Below are 18,886 nucleotides of genomic sequence, written 5' to 3'. Positions count from 1 at the left end.
CCATAAACACGACACACACATTCAGGAGGATCCTATAAACACGACACACACATTCAGGAGGATCCTATAAACACGACACACACACATTCAGGAGGATCCCATAAACACGACACACACATTCAGGAGGATCCCATAAACACGACACACACACATTCAGGAGGATCCCATAAACACGACACACACATTCAGGAGGATCCCATAAACACGACACACACATTCAGTAGGATCCCATAAACACGACACACACATTCAGTAGGATCCTATAAACACGACACACACATTCAGGAGGATCCCATAAACACGACACACACATTCAGGAGGATCCCATAAACACGACACACACACATTCAGGAGGATCCCATAAACACGACACACACATTCAGGAGGATCCCATAAACACGACACACACATTCAGTAGGATCCCATAAACACGACACACACGTTCAGGAGGATCCCATAAACACGACACACACATTCAGGAGGATCCCATAAACACGACACACACATTCAGGAGGATCCCATAAACACGACACACACATTCAGGAGGATCCCATAAACACGACACACACATTCAGGAGGATCCTATAAACACGACACACACATTCAGGAGGATCCCATAAACACGACACACACATTCAGGAGGATCCTATAAACACGACACACACATTCAGGAGGATCCCATAAACACGACACACACACAGACCTGGTTCTCTGCCAGCGCCTTCTTAGCCATATAATGCTCCCTCTTCATCTTCATCGCTACTTCCTCTGGTATGTCAGGGACTAACAGGTCGATAAAACGGCTGATGAAGAAGACCACATGCTGAGGAAGAAAGGCAGGAAGGACATTTATCAAGTTACGGCAGCCTGAAACAGCAGTCGTGTGGCGACTTCCTCGTCAATTTCTGCACCCACATGCCGATCGACCAATAGAACAGTTCAACCCAAGACACACTTAAGACCGCCCCCTCATTTGAATAACATTTTTTGTCTGCAGCATATATAGAGCAGAGAGCTTTTATTTATTGATTGATATTTCATTATATTTATATATTCATTTTTGTATTTATTTCCACATTTTTGAATCTTGTTTTATATTCATATGAACTGTTTATTTATTTATGTACATCTATTTTTAGGTTTTGGGGGTCAGACAAAGGAAGGTCAGTCCCTCCGCTCCTCTCAGCAGCTAACCTGTGTCCAGCGGCGCTAGCATGGTAGCACAGGGCTTCTACTCATCACTACAAGCACATGGTACCATTAGAACCCTGCAGTGATGCCGCTGGAGACGGGCCTCTATGCACTCAGAACCAGACACCTGCAGCTGGAACATGCGTTTAGCACGTTAGCAACGTAGAGAGGCTATTCATAGCAGCAGGCCCGGACGGGGTCAGCCCGGGGGTGCTCAAAGCCTGCGCCCCCCAGCTGTGTGGAGTTGGACTTTCAACGGAAACAAGCCCGCAAGGGCTTTTTTGAAATGCTCCTCTTAGACAGGATGTTTGACGTTATTTGTACTGTAATACATGCTACTGTGTGACTGTACTTGTACTCTAACATTCTATCTAATAAATATATTCATCATCATCATCAGTTCTGCATCGGCTCTTCTCCTTGAGTCTCAGCCTTCAGAGGGTTCCTGTTCTGTGGAAGACTTCCTCCTTTTACAATACTGCCCCCTAAGGGTGGAACGGTTTGACTCCTGCCCTCAAAACATACACGCTCCTGTTTGACTGTACTTGTACTGTAATACATTATATTGTTGACTGTACTTGTACTGTAATACATGCTATTGTTGACTGTACTTGTACTGTAATACATTATATTGTTGACTGTACTTGTACTGTAATACATTATATTGTTGACTGTACTTGTACTGTAATACATTCTATTGTTGACTACTTGTACTACTCTAACATTCTACCTAATAAATATATTCATCATCACCTCCTTCAAGTGTGAGAAACACTGACCTCAAACACAATCACAAAAGTGAGTCTCACGGCGAGAAGGTGATAGAAATCAGGAAGGTAGTCACCGACCTCATTCCTGAGAGCCCGATACCTGCAGAGGACAAGAAGAGAAGCAACGCAGGTCGTTCAGAACCACGGACCCGTCTTCAGGATGTACGTGCTCTTACTCTGATAAACCCGTGAACCCACACCCGTGGACCCACACACCCGTGGACCTACACACCCGTGGACCCACACACCCGTGGACCCACACCCGTGGACCCACACACCCGTGGACCTACACACCCGTGGACCTGTACACCCGTGGACCCGCACACCCGTGGACCTACACACCCGTGGACCCACACCCGTGGACCCACACACCCGTGGACCCACACACCCGTGGACCCACACACCCGTGGACCTACACACCCGTGGACCCACACCCGTGGACCCACACACCCGTGGACCCACACCCGTGGACCCACACACCCGTGGACCTACACACCCGTGGACCCACACCCGTGGACCCACACACCCGTGGACCCACACCCGTGGACCCACACACCCGTGGACCCACACACCCGTGGACCTACACACCCGTGGACCCACACCCTCGTGGACCCACACCCGTGGACCCACACACCCGTGGACCTACACACCCGTGGACCCACACCCGTGGACCCACACACCCGTGGACCTACACACCCGTGGACCCACACCCGTGGACCCACACACCCGTGGACCCACACCCGTGGACCTACACACCCGTGGACCTACACACCCGTGGACCTACACACCCGTGGACCCACACACCCGTGAACCCACACCTGAGGAACTACACCCGTGGACCCACACACCCGTGGACCCACACCCGTGGACCCACACACCCGTGGACCCACACCCGTGGACCCACACACCCGTGGACCTACACACCCGTGGACCCACACACCCGTGGACCTACACACCCGTGGACCCACACCCGTGGACCCACACACCCGTGGACCCACACCCGTGGACCCACACACCCGTGGACCTACACACCCGTGGACCCACACACCCGTGGACCTACACACCCGTGGACCCACACACCCGTGGACCCACACACCCGTGGACCCACACACCCGTGGACCCACACACCCGTGGACCTACACACCCGTGGACCCACACACCCGTGGACCTACACACCCGTGGACCCACACACCTGTGGACCTACACACCCGTGGACCCACACACCCGTGGACCCACACACCCGTGGACCCACACACCCGTGGACCCACACACCCGTGGACCTACACACCCGCCTGGGGGGTAGGTCCACGGGTGTTGGTCCACCGGTGGACCTACCCGTGACCATGGAAGTGATTGGAACATCTGAATTCAATAATTTGGAGAGCTGAGCAAATACTTTTGTCAGTAGTGTACGTCATTCATTCCAATTATTTCTGGGTTTTTGTAGGGAATCGGCCCAAGCTAGGATTATTCAGACTTGTGCTGGACCAGGAGCCGCCCTCGTTCCACGGGTTCGGGTGAAGGACGGATGGAAGTGGCCGCTGCTACCTGCAGACGGACTCTTGGTTGAAGCTTCTCGGTGATACTGATAGGGTGAAGTTGATGTAGCCGCTCAGCGTGTCGTCTCTGGTGTAGCGATAGTACAGACGCGGGAGGAAGGACGAGGTGAACGCGATGATAAAAGCCTAAAAGATGTTGGGAGAAGTTCAAATTCAAGACTCCACTAAGCGTCCGAACTAAGAGGCGTTAAAGAACACAAACGCGTCTTACATTGCTGAGGACGGCTATATGTGAGATGAACTGCATGATGGGGAACCAGATACCGATGTCCTGAGCTCTCTCAACCACGGGCCGGCGGTATTCCATCACAAACTTCTGGGAGTCCAAGCGAATCTCAACCCAGTTATTAACCAGAGCGAAGAAAGGAGCGAGAGGAAACGCCGCCACGAAGATGGTGATGAAGCCAAACTGAATCACTGAAGAACAGAAGTCGTGAAAGGTGAAACGCCCACCTCTCTGGCAGCTTCAGGTGTCTCCATCCCACCGGTCAGGACTTACCCATCTCCAAGTACTCATTGAGGAGTCCCTCACAGACCAGCAGCTGGTAGTCTGCCTCCCAGGGAGAGACCTCCTCCACGTCTTCATCCTTCTCCTCCCCATCCATTCCTATCCGAGCCTCCTCTCCTTTCTCTTCCGTTCTCTTCTTCAGCCGAGGACTTGTCTTCCTCTTCTTCCACCATGCCTTCAGCTTCCTATGAAATGACGAGTCATCAGTTTCAGCGGTAAAAGAGCCAAAAACCAACATTTCTCGAGGGAATATTTCCATTGTGCGAAGTTCTATCTCGTTTTCACGACTCGTGTTCCCTGCCGAGGCTCATTAGCATCACGCTAACAGCGCCACACAAGAAATCCTCAAATCCATTTCTTCTTTCTGCATCGTTTTCCTACAATGACCAGAACGAGTTCCCTGATTCACACGAGGCTCCGCCTCGTCCGGAGAACAAGCTACCGTTCAGCCCGGTCACGCCATCACGAGGCACGGCCATGTTGTAGCAGCTAGCTCCTTCCTATTGGTCAGTGGAATAAGGTTTCGTGAGATCCCACCTTGTTTGCTGACACGTGATCTTGTTTGGACCCCGTTTGGACCCTGGTCAGAACCGTGTTTTTGGACCTGCAGTACCGTGTACTTACGGAACGATGAACTCCTGGACGTTGTTGATCAGCTGCTTTCCCACCATGATGACCAGCAGCTCCTGAGCCAGCTCAACGAGACAGCCCCCCCCCCCACACTGAAACACAGACGGCTCTGATGAGGTCCGAACGAGGAACGAGGATCTGACAGATTCCTTTTTTACATCGGTGTGAGCGGAATAGTCCGACCTCAGCGCGTTTCATTATTATCCACAAGGACGTTCCGTCCGTCTGTCTGTCAGCAGGACTACAGAAAAACTGCTGGATGGATCTGGATCAATAAAACCTGGAGATGGTCCTGGTCTGACTTGGATCCACTAAATTCTGAGAGCGATCCGGATCCCCGTCTGGATACTGAAACATCTGGAGTTTCCCATTTACTCATAAAGGGGTCCGATCTGAACCAGCACGAAACGTCTTCTGGTTCTGATCCAGAATGAGGTCAGGAACAAATATTACATTTATCATTAAACCATTTATGGATTAAGAATCAGTTAAAATGTTCATGTTGGTGTTTAAAGATACCAGAACCATCTAGAACCTTCTGGTGCTGATCCAGATCACCGTGTAGATCCAGTTGGGGGGGGGACGAGCTGCTTGGGGGAGGTCTGTGCTCTCTGGGTGATGTTCGAGTATTAAATAATTAATCGTCTTCTAAAAAGGATGTGAAAATCGTACATGAATCTAAGACGAGTCGGTAAAACCGAGCGCTGGAGTGAAGAGACAAACTCAACTCCTCCCCCCCTCGGCTTGTCCCGCGAGCCGTCGCCACAGCAACCCAACCATCTCCACTTCACCCTGCCCTTCTTCTGGTCCCCAACCTTTGTCCTGGTACCGGGTACCGGTCCACGGCCCGCTGGCTGGAGACCACCGTCACTAGACCTGTCCCTTCGTCCTATCACAGAGCACACCTGAAACTCTGCTCCGCCCCTTCCAGCCTGCCTGCACACGATTCTTCACTTTCCTTTCCTTTGATCTTACATAGACCCTCGTCGTGGTATTTCCAGGCAGCCTAACGCTGATCATCAAGGGGACTCACATCTTCTTTCTGAACTCCAAACAGAGTGTTGTAGTTTCCAGGGAAACCAATAAATCTAAACAAACACAAACAAACAGGCAGTCTGATCAGACGGAACAACATGGCCCTCAAGGCTCGTGCTGATTGGCTGGAACAAGCCTCACCTGCCTTTGAAGAAGGCGATGTAAATTGGAGATGAGTAGAAGTTGATAAACTGGAAGATGAAAACTTTGAGGATGAACATGTCTTCGTACTTCGACTGAGTCCGATGCATTTCTGACAGAGCAGAAAAAATCCTTACAAAAAACTTTCTAAATCAAATTAAATGTTTTATTTACGTCATTATGTCCTGTTTATAGATCACATTGAATGCATCATTAACCTTTTTATTGTACTTATATGTGGGACTGTACAGGTGTTAGTGCATATAGTGTGTGTATGTGAATGTATGCATGTGTGTATCTATGTACTGCAAGTACGTAGGAGGTAGTAGGAAGTTCATTATGCCATTTACTAAAGGTAAAGTAAATCAGTTTCACTTCTCTCCTGTTCGAATGTTCATTTCATTCTGTTTTCTTTATTATTTTTCTAGCGTTGTTGAAAATGACGAAGCTGCTGAACGGGTGAGTCGGGGGGGGGGGCGCCTCACCCCAGCGGGTGAGGGTTTCTGCCAGGGAGGTGTAAACCCTGGACAGCATGAGGATGACCAACAGGTTCAGCACAGATCCTGAAAGACTCGCTATTCTCCCAGCCTGAACAAACAAACGCAAAACACTTCAAAATCAAACAGTGGAGTCCCTCAGGGCGGCGTCCGTGAACCCCCAGTTTTACTCACAGAGAAACTGACGAAGCTGTTTTCAGACTTGTAGATGATGATTTTGAGGATGGTGCGATACACAATGATGGCAATGAGGAACATCAGCACCACGACGACCTGCACACAGGAAGTTCCACTCAGGACAACTTCCTGAACACGTCGGAGTGTTTGGAATTATGAAAGACTTTGGACCGTCCTTGGCCTCCGTCTCCACGTTTTGGCGTTTCCTACCAGCTCCAGCGTGGAACGTAACATTTTGGCTGCTTTTTTGTGAAGGTTTTGTTAAAGTTTTGAAATATACACCACTGTTACTATAATAGAACACAAAAGTGTTTGTGTGAAAGCGTAACACAGGAGAGGGTGGGTCGATAACAGTGCAAGGAGGGTTCAGATAGGTATAAATACACAGTAAATAAAGTACATTTGTGTCATTACTTGGTGGATTTTCCACCTATTGCAGGTGTTGCACTCCAGGACTCCTGCGATAGGAGAAAATGCAACGACTGAATCGTCACTCGAGTTGGATTCTAACAACAAAGAATCATGACTTGGACGATAAAAACAGATTTATACCTTCCTCTAATACCGGACCAGTGACAGGACGCTTCCACAAAGGCTTTAGAACAGGACGGTTCTTCCATCTGTCCTCACTTCCAGTTGTGTAGAAGTTTAGATTTTATTGCTCAAGTCTTAATTTCCTCCAAATGAACATTTGAACATGCAACATGAAAATTCTTATTTAATTGTACCGAGCTCAAGCACTTCAACAAAGTACTTCTGTGAAAGTCTTTAAGTTGTCAGCGATCAAAGTGAAGTCATATCCATAAAGCATCAAATGGTCAGGACAAGACAGCGGGGGGCGCCGTTGTCCAAGCCGATTTACCTTTGGCTCGGGATGGGCGGAGACTCACCATGACGACGATGATCAAACAGCCAGTCAGGCTTCTGCTGCAGCGTTGCCCTTCAGGAAAGTAAGGTTCCTCTACTCCGGTCACCGGGTTCCGCGTGGTCATTGGCGCCATGGTGGCAAACTCAGGGCGCGGTCGCTCCTGTGGCGAGCACAGGTACGGACTTCAGAGCAAAAAAAGCCCAAATGTAATTCTTCTGCTATTCAAGAACAGTTTGTCAAAGAAAGACTGCATTTCCAAATCTGCAGGTCTTCAATGCGGGTCGGGAGAAAAGACTACCGGTGCCCTTTGATCCTTTGATCCTAGGGAAGAACTACCACTAAGAGGTCAATGCTGCTTCTGATAGGAAGGTGTTGATGGACCAGGACCACGGAGCAGTAGGGCGGGATGGCTGGAGGACCCAACAAGTAGTCAATCTCCATAGTCCCCAGATCCTGGTCCAGGCCAGGACCTGTAGAGCATGCTGTGAGAAACAAGTCTGATCCACGAAGACCCAACGTAAAAACATGAAGGACTCAAAGGAGACATGGTCTACCCGTCCTCCACAAGTTAACGCAGTTCTGACTCGATATGAAATATCTGAGCCAGTCTTTGGTCAAACACCAAACAGATGCTGCAGGACAGCGTCCCTCATTTCTGTCTCAAACAGATGCTGCAGGACAGCGTCCCTCATTTCTGTCTCAAACAGATGCTGCAGGACAGCGTCCCTCATGTCTGTCTCAAACAGATGCTGCAGGACAGCGTCCCTCATTTCTGTCTCAAACAGATGCTGCAGGACAGCGTCCCTCATTTCTGTCTCAGACAGATGCTGCAGGACAGCATCCCTCTTTTCTGTCTCAAACAGATGCTGCAGGACAGCGTCCCTCATTTCTGTCTCAAACAGATGCTGCAGGACAGCATCCCTCATTTCTGTCTCAAACAGATGCTGCAGGACAGCGTCCCTCTTTTCTGTCTCAAACAGATGCTGCAGGACAGCGTCCCTCATTCCTGTCTCAAACTGATGCTGCAGGACAGCGTCCCTCATTTCTGTCTCAAACAGATGCTGCAGGACAGCGTCCCTCATTTCTGTCTCAAACAGATGCTGCAGGACAGCGTCCCTCATTTCTGTCTCAAACAGATGCTGCAGGACAGCGTCCCTCATTTCTGTCTCAAACAGATGCTGCAGGACAGCGTCCCTCATTTCCGTCTCAAACAGATGCTGCAGGACAGCGTCCCTCATTTCTGTCTCAAACAGATGCTGCAGGACAGCGTCCCTCATTTCTGTCTCAAACAGCTCTGCTCTAAACTCGGAAGCAAAAGTACGTTCATAGCGAGCACGAGCACGTGCGCATGCTACCATGGTAACCATGAGGGACGTTTGTAGCACACAGGAAAACATTTTTGCCAATTTTCGCCGGATCATTACAACAAAAATAAACTTTATGCAAGGAAATGCCAAAGAGCGTTGACGGGCAGAAAGCAGACACGGGGACGCACGCACGTGCACGCACATCTTGTGCACGTTTGCCCCTGCTGATGCAAGAAGGGGAGGGACTTCTTCCAGGCGTGTTTCAGGAGGTGATTCCAGACCTACAAACTACGAAGGACAGACGGACGGTTGATAAGGACCCAAAATCACCAGAACAGGGTAGAAACACGGGGACGGCGGGTTCTACACAATACGGGCCCTTTAAGAAGCTGCTGCTAACGATCCGGTACCGGTACCGGACCCCACAGCCCACCTCCGATCCGGCAGCAAAGGGGGAGGTACTCAATATCAGACAGGTGGTTTCAGGTGGCTGATCAGAGGACGAAGTAGGCCTGAAGACACTTTCAGGATCAGCACTCTGAAGACAGTGATTAGAAAGTACCGGATCCAAAAAGACAGAGACGGGACCTCAGTGTCCTGAAACTCAGAGCAGTCCCAGCGGTGAGACAGAGCGGAGCAGGTTCTCTTCCAGTACTCCAGGAACGTGACGGCCCAAAGAGACATGAAGACGCTGAAGAACACGGTTCCTCCATTATCAAACAGGATGCCGATCTGTGACAGGGAGACACGGGGGAGTCAGAGACACGGGGGAGTCAGGGAGACACGGGGGAGTCAGAGACACGGGGGAGTCAGAGGCACGGGGGAGTCAGAGACACGGGGGAGTCAGGGAGACACGGGGGAGTCAGAGACACGGGGAGTCAGGGAGACACGGGGGAGTCAGAGAGACACGGGGGAGTCAGGGAGACACGGGGGAGTCAGGGAGACACGGGGGAGTCAGAGACACGGGGGAGTCAGAGACACGGGGGAGTCAGAGAGACACGGGGGAGTCAGAGAGACACGGGGGAGTCAGAGAGACACGGGGGAGTCAGAGACACGGGGGAGTCAGAGAGACACGGGGGAGTCAGGGAGACACGGGGGAGTCAGGGAGACACGGGGGAGTCAGGGAGACACGGGGGAGTCAGAGACACGGGGGAGTCAGGGAGACACGGGGGAGTCAGAGAGACACGGGGGAGTCAGAGAGACACGGGGGAGTCAGAGAGACACGGGGGAGTCAGGGAGACACGGGGGAGTCAGAGACACGGGGGAGTCAGAGAGACACGGGGGAGTCAGAGAGACACGGGGGAGTCAGAGAGACACGGGGGAGTCAGAGACACGGGGGAGTCAGAGAGACACGGGAGAGTCAGAGACACGGGGGAGTCAGGGAGACACGGGGGAGTCAGAGACACGGGGGAGTCAGAGACACGGGGGAGTCAGAGACACGGGGGAGTCAGAGAGACACGGGGGAGTCAGAGACACGGGGGAGTCAGAGAGACACGGGGGAGTCAGGGAGACACGGGGGAGTCAGAGACACGGGGGAGTCAGAGACACGGGGGAGTCAGAGAGACACGGGGGAGTCAGAGAGACACGGGGGAGTCAGAGAGACACGGGGGAGTCAGAGACACGGGGGAGTCAGAGACACGGGGGAGTCAGGGAGACACGGGGGAGTCAGGGAGACACGGGGGAGTCAGAGAGACACGGGGGAGTCAGAGAGACACTTATGCAGCAAAAATGAACAAACGATTGCAACATTTCTCAGTAACTTTATACCTTCAGTGGAATCGCTGCCTCGTTCAAATACAACTTAAGAAAGTATTAATTACTTACAGCTGATCAACGTCCCGTAACGACCAATGAAATGTTTGTTGAGGTAGACTGATATGATGTTCTGTGTGTAGCGTGCATCCGTAGCGTGTATCTGTAGCGTGCATCCGTAGCGTGCATCCGTAGCGTGTATCCGTAGCGTGCATCCGTAGCGTGCATCCGTAGCGTGCATCCGTAGCGTGCATCCGTAGCGTGTATCCGTAGCGTGTATCCGTAGCGTGTATCCGTAGCGTGTATCCGTAGCGTGCATCCGTAGCGTGTATCCGTAGCGTGTATCCGTAGCGTGTATCCGTAGCGTGTATCCGTAGCGTGTTTCTGTAGCGTGTTTCTGTAGCGTGTATCTGTAGCGTGTATCTGTAGCGTGTATCTGTAGCGTGTATCTGTAGCGTGTATCCGTAGCGTGTATCCGTAGCGTGTATCTGTAGCGTGTATCTGTAGCGTGTATCTGTAGCGTGTATCTGTAGCGTGTATCTGTAGCGTGTATCTGTAGCGTGTATCTGTAGCGTGTATCTGTAGCGTGTATCCGTAGCGTGTATCCGTAGCGTGTATCCGTAGCGTGTATCTGTAGCGTGTATCTGTAGCGTGTATCTGTAGCGTGTATCTGTAGCATGTATCTGTAGCGTGTATCTGTAGCGTGTATCTGTAGCGTGTATCCGTAGCGTGTATCCGTAGCGTGTATCTGTAGCGTGTATCTGTAGCGTGTATCTGTAGCGTGTTTCTGTAGGTGTATCTGTAGCGTGTATCTGTAGCGTGTATCCGTAGCGTGTATCTGTAGCGTGTATCTGTAGCGTGTATCTGTAGCGTGTATCTGTAGCGTGTATCCGTAGCGTGTATCTGTAGCGTGTTTCTGTAGGTGTATCTGTAGCGTGTATCTGTAGCGTGTATCTGTAGCGTGTATCTGTAGCGTGTATCTGTAGCGTGTATCTGTAGCGTGTATCTGTAGCGTGTATCCGTAGCGTGTATCCGTAGCGTGTATCCGTAGCGTGTATCTGTAGCGTGTATCTGTAGCGTGTGTCTGTAGCGTGTTTCTGTAGCGTGTATCTGTAGCGTGTATCTGTAGCGTGTATTCGTAGCGTGTATCTGTAGCGTGTATCTGTAGTGTGTATCTGTAGTGTGTATCGTCTGAACGCCACTCGGAGCTTCCTAAAGCTTTTTAAGGTCTTATTTGTGGCACGGTTCACGTCGCCCTCGAATCCTCGATCTCGTTACTTTCTACACGAAAGCACTCTAAACTACGACATTCACAAGTTACCAGCTTTTACACAAGACAGTCGCTGGAAAAGGTTCATTCCGTCTTCTTGGTTTCCACTTTTTTTAACGCTCTTTTATTCAGACAGAAGGCGGGGACAATATGAAACCTAAATTTCACTGGACCTCCAGCACGGTTCAGATATCTATTGACCCAGCAGGAGACGGAACATTTTGACTTTGTTTTATCTCCACACTCAGTTCACAGCTGCCCGAGCTGTCCGCAGATCGTGAGCTAATGCTACATTAATGCTAATGCCAACGAGCATGGCGCAGGCGCCGCAACAGCCGGAAGTCGTGACGTCATGTGGGAACTATGTATAAGCTTCTAAACCTTCTCAGGCAGTCAGCAAACATCTAAGGAGGTCCTGAGGAGGAGCACCGATCCCGAGTCAGCGGTATGTTTGGACCTACCTTGTAGGAGACGCATATGCTGGAGTAGTTCCAGTAGGAGCAGATGTTACAGAGAGGACACATGACTAACTGGCCTCCGCTGTCACACAGCTCCTTCCTAAACACACAGACAAAGTTAGCGCTAACCGGTTACGGGTCGAGTCCTGACACCAGGATCTTTACCGGGGCTAACCGATTCCACACTTACGCTGGAACATCGGTGACCATGAGCCAGATCCCAACAATGAAGATGACAATCCCAAAAACAGACGCTGGCAACAGCCAGCCAGTGTAGAACCCTACGGTCAGAACAGCCACAAACTGTTACCAAGGCAACCAGCGGTGGATGTTCACTGCAAGGATTCTCTAATTACCAATCCAGGCAAAGTAAAGAGCTATCTTCTCTCCAAAGTACTCTCTGATGTGGTCCAGAGGTTGGTAGCGTCTCCAGGAGGACCAACTTGCCCAGTACCCATAGAGGATCTGCCTCAGGCTCAAAGACCGCGGAGGCACCGGGGTCGTTGGCAGCTCGAAATCTCCCTACAAAAACCACCGCATCCGGGAACACAGTTAGGACCTTCATGCTGGCGAGTCCTGATTGGTTCAGAGTCAGGAACTCACCTCGTGTAGCGGGTAGGCAGCACTGAACACCCCCTCACTTAACAGCCGGTCGATTCCAACCTCCCCCCTTTTCACCACACCGTATGGAGTCCTAGCCAGGATCTCGTACACCTGGTGGGACGCGACACAGTCACCGGACCAGAACCAATAGTCCCGTCATGCCTTCTAACGGATACGGTCCTATCCGCTAGTCAGCTGGAGCTAGGCTAGCAGCGTCATTCGTTGTGCTTTGCTACGCTAACCAGCCGACAGTCCTGGACACGTCCGTCCGTCTGTCAACTAAAACGGTTTTCCTGTATTTTCGTTTGGGAAAATGTACACATTTATCTTAAACAGTACTTAATATGTGTAGTACGCTCATATCGGGTGGTGTGAGCGTACCCCACCTGTAGACTGTAGGTTCTGCTGTCATTATCATTCATGTGGTAAGACGTTGTGGTGCTTTTTAAGGTGTTCAATGTGCTTCAAGGGATTTGATGGGGCAGGAGGCAGATACCCCAGAGCAGCAGCAGGCATGGGTGCAGGTCAGCATGGATCATCTGCCCCGGGGTAAACAGATATCCGACCACTCTTTCATTATATTTGAACTCACCACTTGGTGTCTCTGAGTCGTCTTGAAAAACGTTTCTTTGTTCTCATGGCCCAGAAACCTGCAGACAGAACTCAGGTGAGACAGCAGCCCACAAACGGTTTGAGGCGCCTCGTCTGTTTGCTAACCGGCCGGATCAGCAGCTTCAGGGACAAACAAAGGTGTTTACCAGGGTTGGGTTTTGTCCACTTAACCAAGGAATCTGCCTTCTTACCCACGGTGAGATCAAGACATATTACTGTGGGTACCTCGGCAGCTTGTTGGTCCTGAACTGACAGGTGTACAAGTCGGGAGGGAGGTTGGGGACATCCTGAGAGAGAAGGTTTGGGAGGGACAGCTGGGACAGGACCTGCTCAGACCAGTTAATGATTGAAGTGCTGCCCACCTGTAAAAGGAGACACCAGGATTCAGTTCCAGCTGGTCAGTAAAACAGAAAGAGCCCAGGAACACGGACCCCCACCCCCACCCCCATCACACCAGGAGGAGCCAGACTGTTACCTGCAGAGGGACTCTGAGACTGATCTCCTCACCGTAGTAACAGAGGACCCTCCACGGTGCACTGAGGAGGACAAAGCAGATCCTGGACTTCTGCTGAATGACCACCTTCTGCAGGGAGACAGAGAAGCTGTCCTCACGTCTTCATTCCTTCTGGACTTTCTGTCCCCGCCAGAGGCGGAGAGTAATGAAGTATGTTTATGAAAGCATTTGTTTCTATTGGTCGAGATGGTCTCAGGCCCGGAACCTTTAGAGCAGGGGTCCCCAAACTCTGGCCTGTGAGGGACACATAACCCTTCCCTTCTCTGATGGGGGGCCGGGGTCAGTTTGTACAGGAACAGTGTGACGATGGCGGGGGGGCCGAAACATTTATTGTTTCCCAGACAGCCACAAATAACCAAATAATACAATAAACAACATCACTATTAATACAATAAATAACACTATTAATACAATAAACAACACTATTAATACAATAAACAACACTATTAATACAATAAATAACAACACTATTAATACAATAAACAACAACACTATTAATACAATAAATAACATCACTATTAATACAATAAACAACAACACTATTAATACAATAAATAACACTATTAATACAATAAATAACAACACTATTAATACAATAAACAACATCACTATTAATACAATAAATAACAACACTATTAATACAATAAACAACACTATTAATACAATAAATAACACTATTAATACAATAAACAACATCACTATTAATACAATAAACAACATCACTATTAATACAATAAATAATAACACTATTAATACAATAAACACTATTAATACAATAAATAACAACACTATTAATACAATAAACAACACTGTTAATACAATAAATAACACTATTAATACAATAAATAACAACACTATTAATACAATAAACAACACTATTAATACAATAAATAATAACACTATTAATACAATAAACACTATTAATACAATAAATAACAACACTATTAATACAATAAACAACACTGTTAATACAATAAATAACACTATTAATACAATAAACAACACTGTTAATACAATAAATAACACTATTAATACAATAAACAACATCACTATTAATACAATAAACAACACTATTAATACAATAAATAACACTATTAATACAATAAATAACACTATTAATACAATAAACAACACTATTAATACAATAAACAACACTATTAATACAATAAATAACAACACTATTAATACAATAAACAACACTATTAATACAATAAATAACAACACCATTAATACAATAAATAACAACACCATTAATACAATAAATAACAACACTATTAATACAATAAACAACATCACTATTAATACAATAAACAACATCACTATTAATACAATAAACAACACTATTAATACAATAAACAACACTATTAATACAATAAATAACAACACTATTAATACAATAAACAACATCACTATTAATACAATAAACACTATTAATACAATAAACAACACTATTAATACAATAAATAACACCATTAATACAATAAATAACAACACTATTAATACAATAAACAGCATCACTATTAACACAATAAATAACAACACTATTAATAATAAATAACAACACTATTAATAAAATAAATAACAACACTATTAATACAATAAATAATAGCTAAATTACTCTTTCCGAGTTCGTCATAGAAAAAGGTCCATTGAACATTACCTTCCTGGTCGTATGTGATCATTAAAATTGTCCCAAACGAAAGGAAGAATGCTTTTCTTCAGAATATTAATATATTCTCCACTATCAATATTACTTTTAGGAAACAAAAGCTTGATTAATGACCCCTCTTAAATGGTCTCTGGTCTTGTTCAGGGGGCGGGGTTAGGGTTAGGGGCCGTAGTTTGGGGACCCCTGCTGTAGAGGAACCAGATACCACACCGTTTGTGTCGCTTTCAGGTGTGTTTGTTTTGCTCACCTGTTCTAGAAGTAGTCCAAAGTATTGCAGTTTTCTCAGAAACTTCTCTCTCCACTTCTTGTGGTTGGGGTTAACGTTTTCACGTTGGCCTGTCGGTGAGGTCAGAGGCTCCTCCCACACTAACACAAAATCTGTCCAGGAGGGACACATAATTATTATAATCAATGCGTGAATGATGTCACGCCTCCCATTAGTCCTGAACGAATTATGGAGAACCCCCTGTTACGTCAAGAAATGGGTGGATGATGACAAAAAGAGAACCCGTTTGGTTCTAATGAGACGTTTAAGGAACACAGAAACCAGGAAATCAACCAGGTGTTACTCAAATCTGAGAAGTACCAAAGGGACACGTTTTAAAATCAAGTCCTGCTTTTTATTTCCTTGCTATTTGGGTTGGGCTTAGTCAGGGGGTTGGGCTTAGTCAGGGGGTTGGGCTTAGTCAGGGGGTTGGGCTTAGTCAGGAGGTTGGGCTTAGTCAGGGGGTTGGGCTTAGTCAGGGGGTTGGGCTTAGTCAGGGGGTTGGGCTTAGTCAGGAGGTTGGGCTTAGCCAGGGGGTTGGGCTTAGTCAGGGGGTTGGGCTTAGTCAGGAGGTTGGGCTTAGTCAGGGGGTTGGGCTTAGTCAGGGGGTTGGGCTTAGTCAGGGGGTTGGGCTTAGTCAGGGGGTTGGGCTTAGTCAGGGGGTTGGGCTTAGTCAGGAGGTTGGGCTTAGTCAGGGGGTTGGGCTTAGTCAGGGGGTTGGGCTTAGTCAGGGGGTTGGGCTTAGTCAGGGGGTTGGGCTTAGTCAGGGGGTTGGGCTTAGTCAGGGGGTTGGGCTTAGTCAGGGGGTTGGGCAAGTTACTCAAGATCAGTAATATATTACTTACTTGCTGGAAAAAGTAATTACATTACTTTACCTATTACTCCCTGCCAAAAGTAACTAGTTCCTTATGACTTGACGTTCATTTTTCTTCTTTGCACCCGTTCTCCCCTGACCCCTGACCCCTGACCCTCTCACTCTGCATGCTCAACATTAGCCGAGGTTGTCGGTTCGACTCCAAACCGGTTCCTGAACACACGGCGTGATGAGTCAATCCTCCCACTCCGCTAATATTGACTCACCGACTCGAGTCGAGCCGTCGGAGAAGACGTTGGCGTCCTGAGGCTCAACAGGTTGGTTCTGAGGAACATTAAACAGGTATTAGCATGTTCCTAGCCTAGCGCTCACCTGGCTCAGCCACTCAGAGACTATGCTAACTGATGGTTTTACATCGACGTTAGCGCTTAGCTCATCCTAACGGCGTTTTACATTTGTGATGATGACTGTTCTCTTTTGCTCTTCATCGTCACTCTGGCTTGTTTGGAGGCTGGGGGGGGGAATAGAGGAAGAGCAGAACCAATCAGCTGTTTGATGCGGTTCTGTAATGACTCTTCACTCCACGTCTTACTTCCTGCTCCTTCAACGTAGATCAAAGCCATCTAGCTGGCCCAAAGCGCTCTGGGGTGTCTTTTAAAAGGGACATATTGATCGTTATCAACCCAAAAACGGATCAATTAAACCATCCAGTCGATCCTGCGTGGTTCTGAAATCAAGTATTGAAACATGTCTGGCAGCGCTCTTTTCTCAACGGGGGGGCGTTCACAAGATGTGCGTGCACTCTCCCCTGTCTGGCGCCGCACGTGCACGCTCTCCCTGTGGCTCGTGCACGAGTGTCTGAACTGCGTTAACTTGTGTAGAATAGAGACCTGTAATGGAGCTGGGCCATTGTGCTAAGCTATGCTAACCGAACCTCAGAGCGTTGGAGGGGACGGACGAGTTTCTACCTATCGACACGTAGCATGTGCCGAATTTCCCACTGGGATCAATGAAGTATTAGCTATAGCGTTAGCATCTGTATTAGCAATGATTTCTGGATAGAAAAGGAGTGAGGTTCTAGGACGAGTCCCTGAGGAACGGTCGCTTGAGCTCTACTGCTTCCAATAGCTGATCAGGAGGTTATTGATTACCGTGCAGATGCTGCCGTAGCTCGTCTCTGGTTTGGTTCCGATGGCGAAGAGTTTGGTGACGTCCTCCCTCGGCTCCACTCTCCTCCTCATCCTCCTGAACTTCTTCACTCCTCTTCCTCCCGATCTACAAACAAACAGACGCTGCAGGTAGGAGGCGTGCGCGGTGGTGCAGTGGGTAGCGCTGTCTCCTCACAGCAAGAAGGTTCTGGGTTCGATTGGAGTTTCTATGTTCCCTCCATGGAGCTCAGGTGGCCCCGATACGAGCTGGCGACACATCCAGGATGTACTCTGCCTCTCTCCCGTAGCCGGGTCTCCGGTTCAAGTCCCGGGCCAGATGGACTGGTCTAGCTCCAGGGCACCGCCCCCAGCAAAGGGTTAAACGCGTCTCCGGCCGCCGAGCCTTCATCCTCTTCATCATCAGTCTTTCCCGCGCGGCCCCTGCGGCGTGTTTCCCGCGCGTTCACTGACAGCTGTTCAGCCGATCTGAGGCCGAACCCACCCGGTCCGGGTTTGGGCTCGTTAGCCCCCCCCTCAGGCGCGCGGCGCAGACTCACCTTCGTAGCCGGTCCGGACCAGGGACAGGTGGATCTCCAGGTCGGTGCATGTCCGCTGAGGTGTGTGTGTGTGTTCCGCTGCCGCTGCAGACGTACCACCGTACGCCCCGCCCATCAAGGTAACTCCGCCCCCAGCCACAGCACCGAGGGACGTTTGTTCAGGACCCGGATCTTTAGATTTAATTCATGCAGCGCGGGAATGAGAACACGATGACATCATCACGTCGGTCAGCTGACCTGTTCATGCTCCACGCACGCTCCATGCACGCCTGAACGGCGCCGGTTCGTGGTTGGACCGGGTTGGTGCCGGTCCGTGGTTGGACCGGGTTCCCACGCCTGAACGGCGCCGGTCCGTGGTTGGACCGGGTTGGTGCCGGTCCGTGGTTGGACCGGGTCGGTGCCGGTCCGTGGTTGGACCGGGTTGGTGCCGGTTCGTGGTTGGACCGGGTTGGCGCCGGTCCGTGGTTGGACCGGGTCGGTGCCGGTCCGTGGTTGGACAGTCTCTAAATGAAGACTGGCTTATTCTTACATTAAATTTAGG

The 18,886-nt window shown here is 49.2% G+C and overlaps 1 protein-coding gene across 1 annotated transcript; it reads right to left on the bottom strand.

Annotated features, from left to right (window-relative positions):
• Positions 1-660: 660 nt before the first annotated feature.
• ano7 (anoctamin 7) lies at positions 661-17,907 on the bottom strand. Its single transcript, XM_068745315.1, has 23 exons — positions 17,792-17,907; positions 16,907-16,964; positions 15,809-15,939; positions 13,854-13,961; positions 13,604-13,740; positions 13,359-13,416; positions 12,767-12,877; positions 12,520-12,685; positions 12,354-12,444; positions 12,167-12,263; positions 9,272-9,415; positions 7,399-7,536; positions 6,506-6,604; positions 6,320-6,422; positions 5,835-5,946; positions 5,692-5,746; positions 4,653-4,750; positions 4,179-4,213; positions 4,020-4,142; positions 3,732-3,937; positions 3,510-3,646; positions 1,971-2,061; positions 661-823 (listed from the first exon to the last, which is right to left on the bottom strand). Exons 1-23 carry the CDS (start codon positions 17,879-17,881, stop codon positions 668-670), a joined length of 2,544 nt encoding a protein of 847 aa, XP_068601416.1. The 5' UTR covers positions 17,882-17,907; the 3' UTR covers positions 661-667.
• Between the last annotated feature and the right edge of the window lie 979 nt (positions 17,908-18,886).

Source organism: Brachionichthys hirsutus, chromosome 11, assembly GCF_040956055.1.
Source record: "Brachionichthys hirsutus isolate HB-005 chromosome 11, CSIRO-AGI_Bhir_v1, whole genome shotgun sequence".
Classification (NCBI taxonomy): domain Eukaryota; kingdom Metazoa; phylum Chordata; class Actinopteri; order Lophiiformes; family Brachionichthyidae; genus Brachionichthys; species Brachionichthys hirsutus.
Note: the sequence above shows the minus strand (reverse complement) of the source record. Positions and strands in the feature narration are given on the sequence as shown.

Coding starts and splice junctions, on each gene's coding strand:
- ano7 (XM_068745315.1), bottom strand. CDS start 17,881: ATGAGGAGGAGAGTGGAGCCGAGGGAGGACGTCACCAAACTCTTCGCC. Junction 4,751..5,691: donor TTGGAGTTCAGAAAGAAGAT/GTGAGTCCCCTT, acceptor TCTGTGTTTCAG/TGTGGGGGGGGGGGCTGTCT. Junction 3,938..4,019: donor CAATGAGTACTTGGAGATGG/GTAAGTCCTGAC, acceptor TCTGTTCTTCAG/TGATTCAGTTTGGCTTCATC.